Genomic DNA, 17,506 nt, shown 5'->3' with positions numbered 1-17,506 from the left:
AAATGAAAGAGAATGGTGAGGATTAAGGGGGAATCACTAGAATAAAGGGGTACACGCTATTTCTATCTAAGAGTTTTCTTAATAAAAATAAGGAAAATGCTGCAGTGACATTAAAACTCATTGTATTATTTCACACATTGTTGACGTGGATGTGTGTACGGAATCATAAATGCTTTTCATCGAGATACAAGTGAAAATCATCTATGGTTCTGTGCTCACCCTCTCGGGTCCTTGTCATCAATGTGTGAAATGATGTAAGTTTTAATATCACTCCAGCATGACTCTAAAAATAATAATGAGAAATAATCCTTTGCTTCTCTATAATCCACTCTTCTATGGTGATACAATTAAATAAAGTGAAATTATTAAATTACCCCTAAGTATAAGTATTAAACACATAGTACCAAAAATAAAAATATCTTGAAAATATCTTGACATTTAAGATTTTGGTAGGACACTCATAGTTGAACATTAGGTTAATTCTTAAAGAGATATTTTCTCATATGAGAATAGAAAGGGAGGACCACAGCATACATTCAAAAATTGAGGAAAGTGGGATCCAAAATGGTTCCTATGGTTTAAGGCCATGGAAAGATTGACTCAAAAAATTTCACTCGGTCCACGTGGCAAATGCATATAATTGTAAATCTTTTTAAATGTGTATCTCAAGGAAAAAGATCATGGTTTTGTGCACTTGCCACATCGACTGTGTACAAACCTAGCAAAAATTTTTGAGTCAAAATATCGCCACTTTAATTTAAAAAGAAAATGCTGGACTTACTTTGTTAGACACTGCGTTCAACACTGTGCTGACATGGCAGTATATAGAGAATAATTGATTTTTTTAAACTTAGTATTTCAACTAAAGAAATATATGGTTATGTGTGCATTGCCGCGGCAGCACAGTGTCCAACAGAGTCAGAGTGTAGCACGACTTTAATTCAAACCCCCTCTTCTTCTTTCTTTTAAAGAACTTATCTCTTGGAGATAAGTTTGGATCCTTTCTTGGGATTTCTTGTGTTCTTTTGGCCCTTCATTTAGATATCTCTGGATAACAGCCATTTTCTTGTTTTACTTCTTTGTTATAGATATTTTGTGCATGTTTTGATAAATTTGCCAAACCCTTAAATATCTCTGCTTCCTATTGAGCATTTTTGCTTTCTCTCTCTTTCTCTCTTTGGGTTTTGTCCTCTTTCATTTAATAAAGAAGAGATGTTTCATGAACACAATCAGCATCCTTGTTTGCATTGTCACCCACATAGCTACATTAGAATGGTAAATGAGAAGAAATTAATTTGCCAAAACTATTAGCAAGAAGTTTCAGGTTAATTAAAACCTTATTTATTTGTTCTATTTGCATGGAAATATATATAGGTTCAACAACTGATTGAGAGGTGCTTGCTTCTCCACATGAGCCAAGAGGACTGTATCCAAGCCCTGGAAAAGCATGCTTGCATCCAACCCCAAGTCACCCTTATAGGTCTGTCTCTCTCTCTCTCTCTCTCTCTATATATATATATATATATATATATGTGTGTGTGTGTGTGTGTGTGTGTTTTATTTTAATGGAGTTGGTGTTTGCAGTGTGGAAAGAGCTACTAAAAGAAAACAAAGATTTCTTTCAAGCGTATTTTCATGCCATTTCTCCAAGGCCTTTTAACTGTAAGACAATGAACTTTAGATACTAGAGATATTTACGAAAAAGTGATCAACTTTTGACAAATTTACGATTCGGGCTCAGTGTTCATTTCGGTTATCAAAATGTGAACGATAACAAATTGGAGGTTTTTAAAATGACTATTTTGCATTCACTTTAAACCTGTGAAATTTTCACTTTAAACCTGTAAAATAGTCACTACATTCCGAATCTTTTCTCAACGAAAATGTGATTGTTCACGTTTTGATAATTAAAATGAATAGTGAGCCAGAATTGTAAATAACTAATTTTCAGCTCATGAAATACAAATTCATCCAACATATTATATTGGCTTTTCATTTGGAAACATCCCAGGACTGGCTTATAAATTTTATGAGTTCAGAGATTTAATATAATAAAATACATTAATATATAAGGGAGGTTAGTTTAAAACAAATTTCAATCGTTAACAATTGAGATGAGAAGAGAATTACAGAATCATAAGGATCAGTTTCCCTAGGAATCACTTACGATCTCAAGATTTTAGAAAGAATTTTTGGCTGTTTATTTTCGCTCTTTTAAAAAAATATATATTTTTAGTAGTATATATGGGTACTTTTATTTGATGCTGAAATTACAATTTTAGTTAAAAACTTTGTACTTGCAATTTTTATTTAGAATGACAACTCCAACAATCGTAAAAGTAAAACCATGATTTATAGATTGTATTCCATCCAAAATGCAACTATAAACTCCAAGGGCAAATTAGTCTTTAACATGGAGTATTGAAAACTCAATGGAAGTATGGTTTGAGACGACGGGGATTGTCGTCTTGATCTCATAGGCAACCATGCATGTTTATGAATGCGAATCACCTATGCATCACATTGATTGGTTTGAGCCCTATATTTTGAAAACCTCAATCAATTTATAAAATCTCGGCAAATTTATATAAGTTTTAATGTTTGTTTTCAATTAAAGAATAAATTATTAACATGGGCAATTATTTTGATCTATATGAAATAATATGTTACCTTTGAACCGAGACAATTTATAATTTTTTTTTGAAAAGTTCAATTTATAATAAAAAGTAACATTTTTAAAATGTATATATGGGTCAGGTTCAAGGGACATATGTAAAAACAATGTAACATTAATAAATTTTCAAAATATGGGTTAGAAGTTTCGGATTGAGCTGATTTTTTGTGAGGATGATCTCTATGATGGGAAGATCATCCGAAAAAAAAAAATCAGTCCAATTTGAAACTTCTAACCCCATTAAAAGTGATTTAGAATGTGGACCGTCGATTTTTTACTAATTTTTTTCAATAATTTGTAAATCACTTTTGATGGATTTAGAAGTTTCTGATTGAGCTGATTTTTTGTGAGGATGATCTTCTCATCATAGTGACCATCCTCGCAAAAAATCAGCTCAATCCAAAACCTCTAACCCATATTTTGAAAAACCATTGTTTTTTCATATGTTTTTACATATGGCCCTTGAACTATCCTTCCAAACTTAGTTGGCAAAAAATTTTCTTTTATAATATTTATGCTACACTAAAAGAGTACTTATTTGAGTTTGTATGTTAATTTTTTTCAGGTAGACCAGTTTAGAGGGTGTCGCGATTTAGAAGGAGGAACCAATATTAATTGGAGGAATCCTCGGTCCCTACTCCTTTACATGAAAGGGTCGATTGTGTTTGTTTTAGGCAATGGAAATAGCCTAAATAATGGGGAAATCCTATTATCCTCCAAACAGTTCCTAGGAAACAGATCCCTAGGAAATCTGTATTACTACTCCCATCTCATATGACACTAAACAAGTCCTAAAAGAAGGTTTTTATTACTTTATTTGAAGGGAAGCAATTGCACAAGGTTTTGAAACCTTAAAGCTTTCTGAAATTTTATGTACATTTGTTCTTTGAAGTTACAACTATGTTTATTTCTTTCTTAATAACAAATATTGATGCAAATTGTAAGAAATAAAGTCTCTTTGGCAAATTGCCAAATCACAAATTCTTTAAGAAATCTCTAAAAACATGTAATTTTTCAGTCCTTCTTTGGATGGCATATTTTTGCAAGAATTCTTAAGAGATGTATTTTATTTTTATATAGTCTCTTAAATTTGTAGATAATCAATTACCATCGAGAAACAAAAGACGACTTTGCTCCAAACTTAACTGGGTTGTAGTTCGTTTTTTTTTTTTTTATGCAAAGCAGTATCAAATCAAAATACCCAACAAACATCAGCTATTCCCAACTACACATTTCAGGTGACACAATGACGTGGTGGCGCGTACATAACCGTTGATGCTTTTCCATGAGATACAAGTAAAAAAGCATCTACGGTTATAAGTGCCACCACGTCATTTGTATCATTCCTGTGTCCTTGTTTGTGTCATTCCAGCATTAGTAAAATATCTATTTGACTTCATAAATGAAGCAAATCCAAGTGGGATGAGATGCGTGGCACTCGATAATACTTTTTTTTTTTTTTTGAATAATGCTGAAATGACCTCAAGATTATACACCACATCACACTTTCCCAACATGGAAATTTGTAGTAGTCATAGATGCTTTTTTCACTCATATCAAAAGTGTATGGTTTCTACACATTTCCACGTCAAGAAAGTGCATAATGAGGTACAATCTTGAGGCCACTCCCGTACAACTCTACTTTTTAAGGTGTTTCGTACCTCCGTAAAAGTTATTCTAAAGGCAAAGAAAGCAACTTGACACGATGTCTTAGGATTAAACTAGGCAAAAATAGGAAAATCCAATCTCTTTTTGCATTTTCTTCATTGAACAACCCCGAATTCGTCATTGAAGCGAATAGTATCTTTTTGTGTGCATGCAATCATTTATCCATGAGAATCATAAACTAAAATAGTTGGATGCTGTCCTCAAAATGTCTTGTTTAGGGATTTTGACTCAACACGTGGATTTCTTGGATGCACGCGGAGCATACATGCTTCTAATTGGTGCATCAATATATCACGGGAGAATTTCTGTCATTCTCTCGCAGTTGCATGTTTCTTGTAACGAAAAACACATAATTGATTACATTTAATGTTTAATCTAATTGATTGCATTGTTAATGGATGGTCAAAATTGATCGATCATACTTGTTAGTGATTATTATTTGCTTGTGAAATCCATCACTATCACATCCCGACTTATTCTTCACTCTATGAAACTCAGTGGCTATTAGATCATATTTGTCATGATCCCTTCAAAGAGCTCTCGAAGTCTCATGGCTTGAATAAAAATATGAGTGCACCAAAGATGTGCGTGGTAGAGAGTGAACCTTACAATAACTGGAGAGTGAAGGGTGGAGATTATTATTAAACTTGTACAACTAATCATTCTAATATTTAAAGTCAAATTATCCAAAATTCTCATTCAATTTTGGTGACCACTATTAAAAATCTTCGACGCATGTGTTTTTTCAAAAAGAGCTGCTATTAGCAACGAGCTTTTTTTTATAACACACCAATCTATGGGTAAACACTTGTTTAATTTCAAAAGGATTGTTGTGTTGTAAGTAAAAAGTTGGTGTGATAATAAAATTTCTCCTTTCCAAAATTATCTTCATTTTATATCAGTGAAAAGAATAATATCATTTAACTCCAAGGGGATTGGCCTAGTGGCAAGCCATGCACTTGATAAGCCATTGAGATAGGTCATGTATTTGACCCATGAAGCTATGAATGTCTTGGGGCCACCCTCCAGGATCATGTTGAGTCTTGACTCAACCTATTGAACGTAGGATTTCTTGAGAGGGCAGTGCGTGTGACTGTAGGTATAGTCCCATCTGAAGGGTGGGGACACCCATGATATAAAAAAAAAAAAAAAAATAGTCATCAAACAAATTTTCATCGAAAACAACAAAATTTTATTTGAGATTTAGTTTTTTAGAGGGGGAGGGAGAGCGGAGCAATATATTCAAGTTTCTTAGAGAACTCGACTAATCCTCGAAGCATGTGTAATCCCTCCAATTAAATGCACCAAGTAATTTCTTGCAAAAATATATATTATGACAATTCCTAAGGGGCGATTCAAACCATAGTCACAAATTTCTTCAAAATTTTCAAAAATGAATAAAATCCTCCAAATTAGGGATTAACCGATTAAATTGATAATTCCTCAATTAATTGCGGAACATGGTCACATTTTACATTTCACCATCAATTTTATTTTTCTTTCAACAATTTAATATAAAAGAGAAGGCTAAGGTTTTTAGAGAGGTTCAAGATGATGGATGTTGGTAAGAAATCCAAAAACATGTTTTATATAATCTTTGAAATTTTATTGATTTTTTACGAATTTTTTTTGAATTTATATAAATTAATTGAATTGAACTCCCACTAAATAATTACCAACAAAGGTTGGTCCCACTAAATAAGAATCAAAATTGAAATAATTTAATGCAAAAAAAGAAAGAAGAACAAATGAATAATGAACATGAATCCTGGAATTGAGAATCGAACAAAATTGATCGATTTTCCATTTGCTTAACCTAGAGTTGAATCACAATTTGTTTTACATCGAACCAAACCAATCCAAAGCCATCTGTTTGATTCGATTCTCGATTTGAACCCGACCAACCCTAATCTCACCAACCCTTTGGGGGGTTATTTGTGAAAATTATTAAAATATCATAAGGTCATATTTGTGAACATTTAATCTAAAATTAGAATTCATGTTTTAAATTATTTTTTTATAGAATAAGTATATGGTCTCTAAAAAAGCACGTGGCCTTATTTACATTCTAGTTGCAAAAATATTATACACTGCCACGTGGATTATCCTGGTATTTTAGCTGCTGCATGCATAAATAAATATTTAATGGGTTGAAAATTAGTTGATTTGTCATTTTCTCCATTCGGAGTGAATCAAAACGAGAAACTTCAGATCTCCCCCAAAGCATCTTACATTCGGGTTGGTTAGAAATTAAATCCCTCTTTTATGCAATTTAATATTTAATATATAATATTTGTTTATATTCTCTGAGCAAAATCCTCCTAAAGTTGAGAATCTCTACTTAGTTTCATCCATTGTTGGATTTGGGATCCTCATATTGACTAGCTTTCTCTTTTGGTTCAATGGTTGTACCATATATGGCAATTAGATGCAGTTTATTTTATTTATTTATTTTTATAAATGGGGTCTAATAGTAAATATGGGATTTGGGTTTCTCTTCTCATTTCCATTTTTTATTTATGATTTTTGGAGTTGATGGGTTCATTTGTGATCTGGGTTTTGTCATTATTTATAAGATCTGTGTTTTTTTCAGCAAAATTGTTGGTCTGGGCATCTGGGTATTTGAATGTCACTTTAATATTTTGCAAAATTTTGACTTTTTTAGAAGATTGAACATTATCAAGGAGCTGATGATTTTATAAAGAATTCTTGTATTTTCTTTGAATTTGCACATTTAGATCCTTGGGTTTAATGTAATTTCTTCTGAACTATTTTGGGTTTTGTTTGCTTTTTAATTTCATGGATTTGGGTACCCAAGTTTCTTTCTCATCCTTGTTTTATAAGGAATTGGGGGGAAAAAGAAGAAGAGATTACCCATTTTTGGAAAAATTATAAATAAATAAACTTCATGTATATTTTCATTAATTTTCACATTGAGGTGTTATGGTTTAATGTAATTTCTTCTGAACTTTTTTGGGTTTTGTTTGCTTTTTAGTTTCATGGATTTGGGTACCCCCAAGTTTCTTTCTCATCCTTGTTTTATAGGGGATTGGGGGAAAAAAAGAAGAAGAGATTACCCATTTTTGGAAAAATTATAAATAAATCAAATTCATGATTTTTGGTGACAGGATCCTCAAATCTTTCTTGGCAGCCAAGCCAAGCATGACTGCTGATTCAACCACCTTGGACTATTGGTTGACTTGGAAGGCGTTGCTTTGTTTAATTTGGATCTTTTCTTTCATTGTTATAGCATTGATTATAATATGGAGATATGAAGGTTCCACCAATTTGAAACCAAATGGAGAAGAAACCCAACAAGAAACAACAAGAATTTTATACAGTGATGAAGCTTGGAGACCTTGTTTGAAACAAATTCATCCTGCTTGGTTGTTGGCTTTTCGAGTCATTGCTTTCTTTCTCCTTTTGGCACTGCTCATTGACGATATCGTTGTTTATGGATTTGGGGTGTTCTACTTCTATACTCAGTAAGCCAACTTTTTTTCTTTATTAGCTTTATCTAATATTTAATTTGAGAGAAGTGAATTGGATTGTATGATTCCAGCTCAAACTTTATGTCGAAAACATAAGTGATGATTTTTAATGTTTGGTATTCTCAACACAGAAGATGCAGAGCAACATTTATAGATAAACCATAGTTGTTATAGTGTATGTTAGCTTCTCCTATTAGAATTTAATTTGGCTATTTTATTTAAAATGTAATTTTTACTGGCAGGCTTCTAAGAGTTCAATGAACATGAAGTACCATAGAAGATCATCTACTATGTTCTCTATCAAATAAGTTTTGAATGAAGATGCCAACTTAGCAAGTTGGATAGACGTGTGGAAAGTGTTCCCTTGTCTTAGGTTCAACTCCCTTAGAACCCAACTTCATGATTACCTTCCAAAAAAAAAAAAGTTTTTGAGTAATTTTAGCTGTGAGAGTCATATATATTTTTTTTAATCTTTTAAATTTGTTTATTGTGAAATTTTGGGGTGCTGGACAGATGGACTTTTGCATTGGTTACCATTTATTTTGGGGTATGTCTTCTAACTTTAAAGGGTCCTCTATTAAAAATCTCTAGTGTTTTTATGCTTTTTTCCCTTGAAAAATGGTTATGTGTTTATGTATAGTTTACATCCGTTGAGTGCTTATGGTCTTAACTTCCATTGTAGCTTGGTTCTTTGCTCTCCATTTATGGATGCTACCAATATTGCAATAGAGTTGGTGGTGATCATGTAGGGTTAGATGCTGAGAGAGGCACCTATGTGGCATTAACATACACGGAAGACACAAATTCATACAACGTGGGGAAAAACTTGCCGCCCCGTGAACAACATTATAATCGGCCAATGGCTGGCATCTGGGGTTGTGTGTTTCAAGTTATTTTCCAGGTAAATTTTTTTTCTCTACAATTCATATTTGAGTTTCAGAGGATTATGGGTTCACAGTGCAACATTTAGTTTGTTCACTTACAAAACAAGTGAAATATTGAATTTCCTTTTCCCCTTCTTTGCAAGAGCTCTCCCTCCTTATCCGCTGTTGAGTGTATATTCTCCTCAACTCTTGGGTGTGTCATACCCTAGTTAAGCCCCTTGACCTCTTATATTCATAGTTCTCCCCCCTCCAACAGATCGGTCTTTCGGAGTAGTTGGTTGGTTAACATGCTATCAGAGCGCTAGGTTCGTATAGGTCACTGGTTCGATTCCTTCCTCACCCATAATGGGGAATGTTGAGTGTATATTTTCCTCCTCCCTTGGGTGTGTCATACCCCGGTTAAGCCATGACCCTCTTATATTCATAGTTCTCCCCCTTTCCAACATATTGGTCTTTTGGAGTAGTTGGTTGGCTAACAAGATATCAGTGCGCTAGGTTCATATAGGTCACGTGTCCGATTCTTTCCACCCTTATGGGTGAGGGGGAGTGTTGAGTGTATATTTTCCTCTACTCTTGGGTGTGTCATACCCCAGTTAAGCCCCGTGATCCATATTCATAGTTCTCCCCTTCTCCAGCAGATCGGTCTTTTGGAGTAGTTGGTTGGTTAACACTTCTACCTTCCCTCTACCACGGACAGTTTTGCATAGGTGCATGGAAGGAATTTTGGTTGAAATAAAAACCCTTCAACGATTCAATAGATTGTAAGGAAAAACTACCTGCAATGTAGCAGCGCAAGTGACGTATTGGAGCAAGACCCATCATTTGATTGTTCCGGCCTAGTATATCTTCAAGGCCAGAGATTGACGGAAATGAACAATATTTACCATTAATCTTTCTAACCACTTCTACACGTGAAATATGATTCTTTGCTGAAGGGAAGCTGTTTTTTTTTTTTTTTTTTTTTTTTAAATTTAATCAAGTTTGATTTGTTATCATCAAATATGATATAATGACAAGGGGACCTGTTTCTAATATTGACAAACCAAATTGGGCATGCGTATAGAGAGATCATAGACTTTTGAGCAGTTTACTTTATAATTTTTCCAATGCAAGTTGCTTGAGAAGGTTTTATTTTCATAAACAGATGAATGCAGGAGCTGTGCTGCTCACTGATTGCGTCTATTGGGTCATTATTTTTCCATTTCTTGCTGCGAATGACTACAGTATGGATGCTGTAAGTACACATGCTACGAATAAACACTTAACTTCATTTACTTGATTGTTTCCTTACCTCGAGTTGGGGAAGCAGTGCAGTATATATATAGCTGAGGCTTTTGGTCATTTTGTAAGTTGGGTTGTAGTGAAAAAGAGACATAGATGGCCTCACTAGTGTTTTTTGATGGGTAGAAGTTTTTTTTTTTTTTTCCAATACAATAAGCTTTATTTATGTTTGAATGGCCACTTCCAAAGGAGGAAAATAAAGAAGGGTTTTGGTCCATTAAGTTCTGTTCTAGCATGAAAGTTGAATAATATGAGAATCTAAATGGAAATTGGTATTGAGGTCTTTGTTCTGTAAAATTTCTGGCACGTTAGATATCTTCACATCCTATCCATTTCTACTGTTATTATAAGACAAACTTAATTATATTGACCAACTCTAGATGACCCATTGAACATGGATACTAATATTTATACTATTGTGGCCACTGTTGGTTTGGATAAATCAGCAATAAAATACATCCTCAAATTTTAATGATAAATACCTGAATATATATCATTATACTGAGACTCTTACTCGGAGTTCACATTCTTGGTTTTATATCTTCAATTCTCTCTTGTAAAAGCACTTGGACCAATACAAGGTCATACCTCTCACCCAAGTGAGACAATCATTTCCTAATTGCATTACTAAATCATAAAAGAATATAAACAAATATATGTAAAATATATCTAGATAAAGTGTTCTAATGAGAAATTTGTATCAAGGATTGGCACATAGTTTATTTATTTGGTAGCTTGCATGCATCTCGATAGAATTGACATTGATGCCTTGGGTTATGGGCAAGTATACATGTAGGTAGGGCTCATCCCAACCTCAATATTTTGTGTTGTAGTCTAGAAAAGGTTAGAAGTATTTTAAAATTAAAATACCAACTCTAGGACTGTATCCCATCCAAGTGCACTATGCACGCACTTTTGCTCGTGCACGATCCCCATTGTGGCTTTGTCACCACCTTAGCCCCTTTGTATCCCCCAAATTTGAACAACTAAGAATGGATGGTGAAAATCTATATGTAAGCTAGAGACTTTCTACTTGTCCAATGCAGGACTGAACGTTAGAGAGAAGATCAAGCTAGTTTTACCTTTTGAAAATTTCAAAGTTCCCACTGAAAACATAAAAAGCTCTTTTTTATTAGAGAGGTTGTGGGTTCAAATATCTACCAAAGAAAATAACCAACCAACCAAAATTGTCTTGAAATACAAATTCATTTTAAATCAATCTTACTTTTAAAATAACATGAATGGGGGAATTCTTCTTTCTGTTGTTTCTAAGATGTTGCTTCCTATTTGAACATTCTATTTTACTTTTTGTGGCAGTTGAAGATTAGTATGCACTCTGTCAATGTTGTTTTCCTCCTGGGGGATACAGCTTTGAATTGCTTGGTAAGATGTGGTTCCTTAATGGTTTTAGTCGTCGATGCTTGTGCTAGTTTAAGATAATCATCATTGAAAAAAATCTCTCATTTTCAGCCATTTCCATGGTTTCGGATCTCCTACTTCATCTTATGGACTGCTACATTCGTCATTTTCCAATGGGTCATCCATATGTTCGTCTCAATTGGGTAATGTTGGTCACTCTTTTTGTCTTTCTACATTTCTACATCTGAGAACAATCTAGACTGCATTGTTTATAATTACAAATATTTTTTTTTTACAGGTGGCCGTACCCAATTCTTGATTTGTCATCGCCTTATGCTCCACCATGGTATGCCTCGAAAACTTCCATATTTTACACACACTAAAAGATCATCTAGAACCATTTATGTCGACAATCAGCTTTGTATTTTTTTATTATTATATGATATTAATTTTTTTAATATTAGCTAACGGGTGTACTTATTGCTGTTGCTCATATGAATTTGCAGGTACTGTTTGGTGGGGTTGATGCATTTTCTTTGCTATGGCATATTTGTTCTAATAATAAAGATGAAAGACTACTTCTTGTCAAGATGGTTCCCTGATTCTTATGAGTGTGTGAAGTAAAAGGGTGTCATTAGGCTCCAAACAATACAAGGCCTAACCATTTCATTGTAATTCTAAGTTTAGGAAAATGAGTCTCTCCCCATTGCAAGTTGGCATCCAAACGATAGCCTGACATGCATGGAAGAGGGAGAGATGCTTAAGGTAAGAGAGATTTACAGGAATCCGTTTTTCTTAATTTAATTCATAAAAATATTGTTGATCAGTTGGCAAATGTAAAATTTTTGTTTCAGAGATACGTAAATTGGTTACTTTATGAGGTAAATGCGCTGATCTTGGATTTATATGCTTTGCTTCTGCACGAGATGGCTCGCTATGTTCACAATTATGAGATATTGAAACCAGGGCCAAGTCCCAAGATTTTCCTATTGTGGGATAGAAAATAAAAGAGTTGTGATTTTTTTACGCCCCCTTTGACATACACTCCCTGATGTGGCATGGGCTAGAACCATATATATTTTTTTCCTGGGGATACACTATACACCCCCGTAAATATGTGGAATGAGAATCTCAGTAGATTTTTGAGTCTTTCCTTCAAACCAAATTTAGACAAGTAATAAGTAAAATATTAAAATATGCTAATGCTAGAATTGTTCCAAGTAATGTTCATTCTATTATATAAGAATTGGTGCGGCATTAGTAAAAGTTGGTGTGGCAATATCAACTTTTTTATTTTTTATGAAGTAAAATAAATGTAGGTGATTATAAGTTAAAGTATGCATATTTTTAATTTTTTAATAAATGTAAATTGGTCGAACCAAATTGAATTAGGATTCGACCATGGTCCGACCAATTTGATAATTTTCAAGTTCAATCATCGATTTCAAAAACATTGGTTCAAACCCTTCTAAACTTAAAACTTTATATTGGGTCAGTCAATTCAGGTTGAGCCTATTTTAAGTTACATGTTGCTTGATATTAAAGCAACCCATGACCTTGTTAAATTTTGTGAAGAACAGGGCCACGCAATAACTTAAAAGAAATAAAAGCACCGAATCTCAAAAGCAAGGAAACATAAACAAATAAACAGAGTCATCAACACAACATGTGAACAAAGTCTCCAAAAGTAAATCCAGACATAATTCCTGAAACCATCCAAGCAAAGAATAATGATTCCTTGTAACACAAGTCCCTTCTTTATCTCCATCACCCCCACATTTCCTCTACCAAACCATCTCCACTTCACCCAACTCACCCTCACTTACAACCATGAAACTCATACTTCACCTCCTAATTGCCCTCCCAATCATTTTTCCCATCTTAATCAAACCAGTTGTCGGCAATGGTCACGTCAATATGTGTCGATCTTATTGTGGTAACTTAACCATTGACTATCCCTTTGCTGTCAAATCCGGATGCGGACACCCAGGTTTCCGAGACCTACTATTTTGTATCAATGACATCCTTATGTTCCACATTTCTTCGGGATCATATCGTGTCCTAGAGATCGACTACGCGTACCGTGCACTTACGCTCAATGACCCTCATATGTCCACGTGCAATTCTATCGTGCGAGGAGGGAAGGGCAATGGCTTCGTGCTCGAGTCATGGAGAACTCCATACCTCAACCCTGTACCCGATAATGTCTTCATGCTTATAGGGTGCACCGCTCGATCCCCTCTCTTCCAAGGGTTCCCCGGGAAGCATTTGCCGTGTCGTAATGTGTCGGGTATGGGTTGTGAGGAGTATTATGGGTGTCCGGGTTGGTATACTGGTCCGAAAAGTGTGAGTAAGGTGCATGGTGCAAGCCCACCCGAATGTTGTTCGGTTTCATTTGAGGCCATTCGGGCTATAAACCTTACTAGGCTTGAATGCGAGGGGTACAGTAGTGCGTATAGTCTCGCACCAGTGCGACTGTCAGGGCCTAGTGGATGGTCGTATGGGATACGTGTGACATATTCTGTGCCGGGTGACAGTTCATTTTGTCGAGCGTGTGAAGCAACTGGTGGCACGTGTGGGTATGATCCTGCTGAGGTTCGAGATTTGTGTTTATGTGAAGGGAGGAATTCTACTTCAAATTGTGATTCAGGTGAGTGACACCATATGCCTTAACTTTTGTTCAATATTTCTTCTTCAAATCTCGAAAACTATTTTACCAAAAAATTAATTTTTCACCATATTGGGAAAATATTCTCCAACTTGATCCCAGGAAAATGATTTCTTTGCTTGGATGGGAAAATCCTACTGTTATTTTCTCATGCCCACACCCCAAAACTAGAAACCAACTCTCCTTTTGGCATTTTCCTTTTTAAAATCGAACACCAACTAAAATTTTGAAGGTAGAATATTTTTTAAAAATTATTTTTTCGGAAATTGTTTTGCTTGGGAACTATTTTGCTTTAGTCATGAAACTGGTTTGTACGTTGGTTCAATTCCTGCCACCACCTAATTATTGACTATTAAGAAAATAGATGCAATCGAATCAAGAAAAGGAATCAGAAAACAAACACAAGACAAGACAAGATGCAATCACACAACAAAACATAGAGATTTTATGTGGTTCCCTCAAGATTGAGGTACGTCCACGGATCACATCGATTTCACTATAAGAAAAAAAATCGCAATTACAAATTACAACCTTTCACCAAGCTTGATTGGTGAACACGTGGCTTGATTTACATTACCTTCTCGTTAACCAATACTATCACACACCACAAACCACAACACTGTCCTCATTAAAAATAAGCTTATTAATAAATGAAAAGAAAATCACGTTCTTTACTAAGTTACTAAGGAAAATTTTCTAACCGCATCAGATCATGGAGAAAATTCAAAGAATTTTGAAAGAAAAAAAAAACGAAGAGTTAATTTTCATTGTTGAATTTTAATTTTAGAGTTTGGTATCCATTAATTTTCAACACCTTGGATCAAGGTCTAAAAAGGTTATTTACTCGTTGAATTTGGATTCTTTCAATGAAATGAAATCTAGAAGGCTATGATGTTGGATTGCTAATGTGATCATCCATGTGTGTCTAGCAGTCCTTAGTAAGATTTCAAATCTTAGTAAGTTAGTAAGGCTAGTCTAGTTTAATAAAAAACACAAAAAAAATTCTACTACACATACTTGAATAGCCCATCCCATTGTTGATGTGTTCTAATTATTAATAATATTTGTGAAATTGACAAATTATTTAATGTGCAGTTACCTCATTGGGCCCACAAACATTATCACGGCTTGATGCACTAGTAGCAGGTATTCATTTACTTCTTATCCATCATTTGTCTTTGTCGATGTCATCATCACCACTATTTTTCACATTTATTTTGAAGTTTCAAATTTTCTTAGAGGTTGAAACAATTTTATTTATTTATCATGCAAGTGAATACCATTAGCTATTTTGTAAGTTCATAGTTGTACTTAGAAGAAGAGAAATCCCTCCCTTACCATGATAGTGAGGAAAAAGGTGTTACTAAGTCTCATCCATCATAAAAAAAAAAAACCTCGAGATGCATAAAACAAAACTTCAAGATTTGTTATGTGGTAAGTTTGGGGTCCAACTCACAACCAATCCACAATGAGTGGAGAGTCCAAGGAGCTTATAAGGAGAGAGATAAGGCAATAAGTGTCCTGTGGGACTAAACTCAACAAGTCCCCACATGCGTGGGTTGAACACTGAGTCAAATCACGTGGAGATATGAACTGAATGACATGAAAGAGAGAAAGGCCTGTTCTGATACCATGTAGAAGTTCATGGGCCTAACTCATCCTTACAAAACCGACTTGTAGGATGAGGATTGCCCTAGGTTTATATATAGTCCAAGATTATGATACCCAGGCGAGGTGGGATATCGCTCACACTTCCCCATGCATGTAATATGTCTCCTACATCCCTATGATTAATTGCTCTGATACCATAATAAATTTAGGGAAAAATATCAAAATAAATTGGCAATGAGTTGAAAGGCCCTGTAGCTTATAAGGAGAGATATCAAGCAATGAGTGTCCAATGTGGGATTAAACTCAACATTACAAATCTCGATGACTTGTTTTGAGCATCGCAAGGTCTTTATGATGGTGGATGAGGTGTAGTAACGCCTTTTATCCTCACTATCATAGTTAGGCTAGTCGGACTTGAGTTAGAACAACTTTTAAGTCATGTTAGAGTGACCTCAAGCGGGAACCTCATATTGCACTTCTTGACATGAAAGTGGGTAGGAATCATAGATTCTCTTTCACTCGAATCTCGATGAAAAGCATCTATGATTCCTATACACTTTCACGTCAAGAAGTGCAATATGAGATTCCAGCCTGAGGTCACTTCAACATTGTTTTTTAATTAAACTACTTCCTTTAATAAAAGTTTTCAATTTTCCTTTTTAGGAGTAGTTTAAGAGTTTTCTTTTTTATATTTCTTGATTATTTTATTAATATCGGGGACTAATAAAAACCATTAATACCCTTGTAGGTGTATTGGCTTGTACAATAGCAATATGGATGGCCACCTTGTAAAGTTGAGGTGTTGAGTTGGCATCATCTCCTGCCCTACTACATCTTCTCTCTATTTCATAGATTTTTCTAACCTCGAATAACGTTTAAGACTCTTCCTACGGTTGAGATACCAGGAAAAACACAGAGTTCCTAGGAAACAGAAATATCTTCTAGGGATCCGTACATATAGTCTAGGGATACAATCTTTTCCCCTAGAATCCCTAAAATATTCTCCAATCTCAACCGCTAATTTGATGGAGAGCCTCAAACGTTGGTTGAGGCTAATGTTTTCCTTATTTTACTATTTGTTCTTGATGACATTAGATGAGAAATTCCATATAAACATCCATTATAGCTAATATGTGGATTAAGTTACCACATCAATATGTATTGGAACATATTGATTTTTTTTTTCTTCCCCTTTTTGGGCTTGTTGTGTCATTTTAATTTCTTTTACATCGAAGATTGTTTGTGTACTAATGTCATCGATCTATTATTCTCAGAGTCGCCCCACAACCAAAAGAATTCTCTCTCTCTCTCACACACACATACACACACTTGTATTGATGTCTATCTGAGCATTCTCTTGAAATTACTTGTCTAAAGGTAAGAAAATGCAAAATAAGCCATTGAGGCTGTTTAGATACATCCATCAAGATTTTAGTGTATTTTCTAAGAATCGTGATTTTTTGACACCCCCTCTGACACACGTGTTAGAATCATAATTTTCTCCCTTGGGATACACAATTATAAATCCCTAAAAAATGTGCAATTGTGTATCTCAAGGAAAAGAATATGTGATTCTAACAGATGCCATAACTCCAATCATTCGACACATTGCAAAGTAACTTTGAGCTCGTGGGTTCAAGTCTTGCCTACCAATCCAAAAAACCATTATTGAATATTTCTTAGAAAGCATTTCTGATCTACTTTTTATTATTATTATTATTTGAAAAAAAAAAAAAGAAGTCTAAAATATTGGGTTGATTTTAATAAAACAAATAGACGAATAATAATAGTGGTTTTAGATTTCAGATGGTCCAGACTTTGAAATATGATTGTTGCTGATCGGGTTTGCATCAAGTCAAGTCAATTTGGG

General features: G+C 34.4%; 2 protein-coding genes and 1 long non-coding RNA gene across 3 annotated transcripts; all 3 read left to right on the top strand.

Moving 5' to 3' along the window:
* Positions 1-767: 767 nt before the first annotated feature.
* Positions 768-3,660, top strand: LOC147394820 (uncharacterized). Its single transcript, XR_015181564.1, has 4 exons — positions 768-1,275; positions 1,375-1,480; positions 1,585-1,662; positions 3,240-3,660. It is a non-coding gene; the product is annotated as an uncharacterized LOC147394820 (long non-coding RNA).
* Positions 3,661-6,499: 2,839 nt separating this feature from the next.
* Positions 6,500-12,234, top strand: LOC147394819 (uncharacterized; the record flags this gene model as incomplete). The annotated part of the gene is made up of 9 exons (XM_086453332.1): positions 6,500-6,584; positions 7,593-7,827; positions 8,347-8,380; positions 8,516-8,734; positions 9,862-9,951; positions 11,316-11,381; positions 11,469-11,560; positions 11,656-11,703; positions 11,864-12,234. Coding segments are annotated over 9 exons (987 nt in total), but the record flags the coding sequence as incomplete, so codon positions are not given.
* An 811-nt stretch (positions 12,235-13,045) lies between these two features.
* Positions 13,046-16,901, top strand: LOC147394818 (wall-associated receptor kinase galacturonan-binding protein). Its single transcript, XM_086454088.1, has 3 exons — positions 13,046-14,007; positions 15,121-15,171; positions 16,385-16,901. Exons 1-3 carry the CDS (start codon positions 13,188-13,190, stop codon positions 16,426-16,428), a joined length of 915 nt encoding a protein of 304 aa, XP_086310214.1. The 5' UTR covers positions 13,046-13,187; the 3' UTR covers positions 16,429-16,901.
* The last annotated feature ends 605 nt before the right edge of the window (positions 16,902-17,506 follow it).

This window comes from Akebia trifoliata, chromosome 9 (genome assembly GCF_017979445.1).
Source record: "Akebia trifoliata isolate Shusen 1 chromosome 9, ASM1797944v1, whole genome shotgun sequence".
NCBI lineage: Eukaryota > Viridiplantae > Streptophyta > Magnoliopsida > Ranunculales > Lardizabalaceae > Akebia > Akebia trifoliata.
Note: the sequence above shows the minus strand (reverse complement) of the source record. Positions and strands in the feature narration are given on the sequence as shown.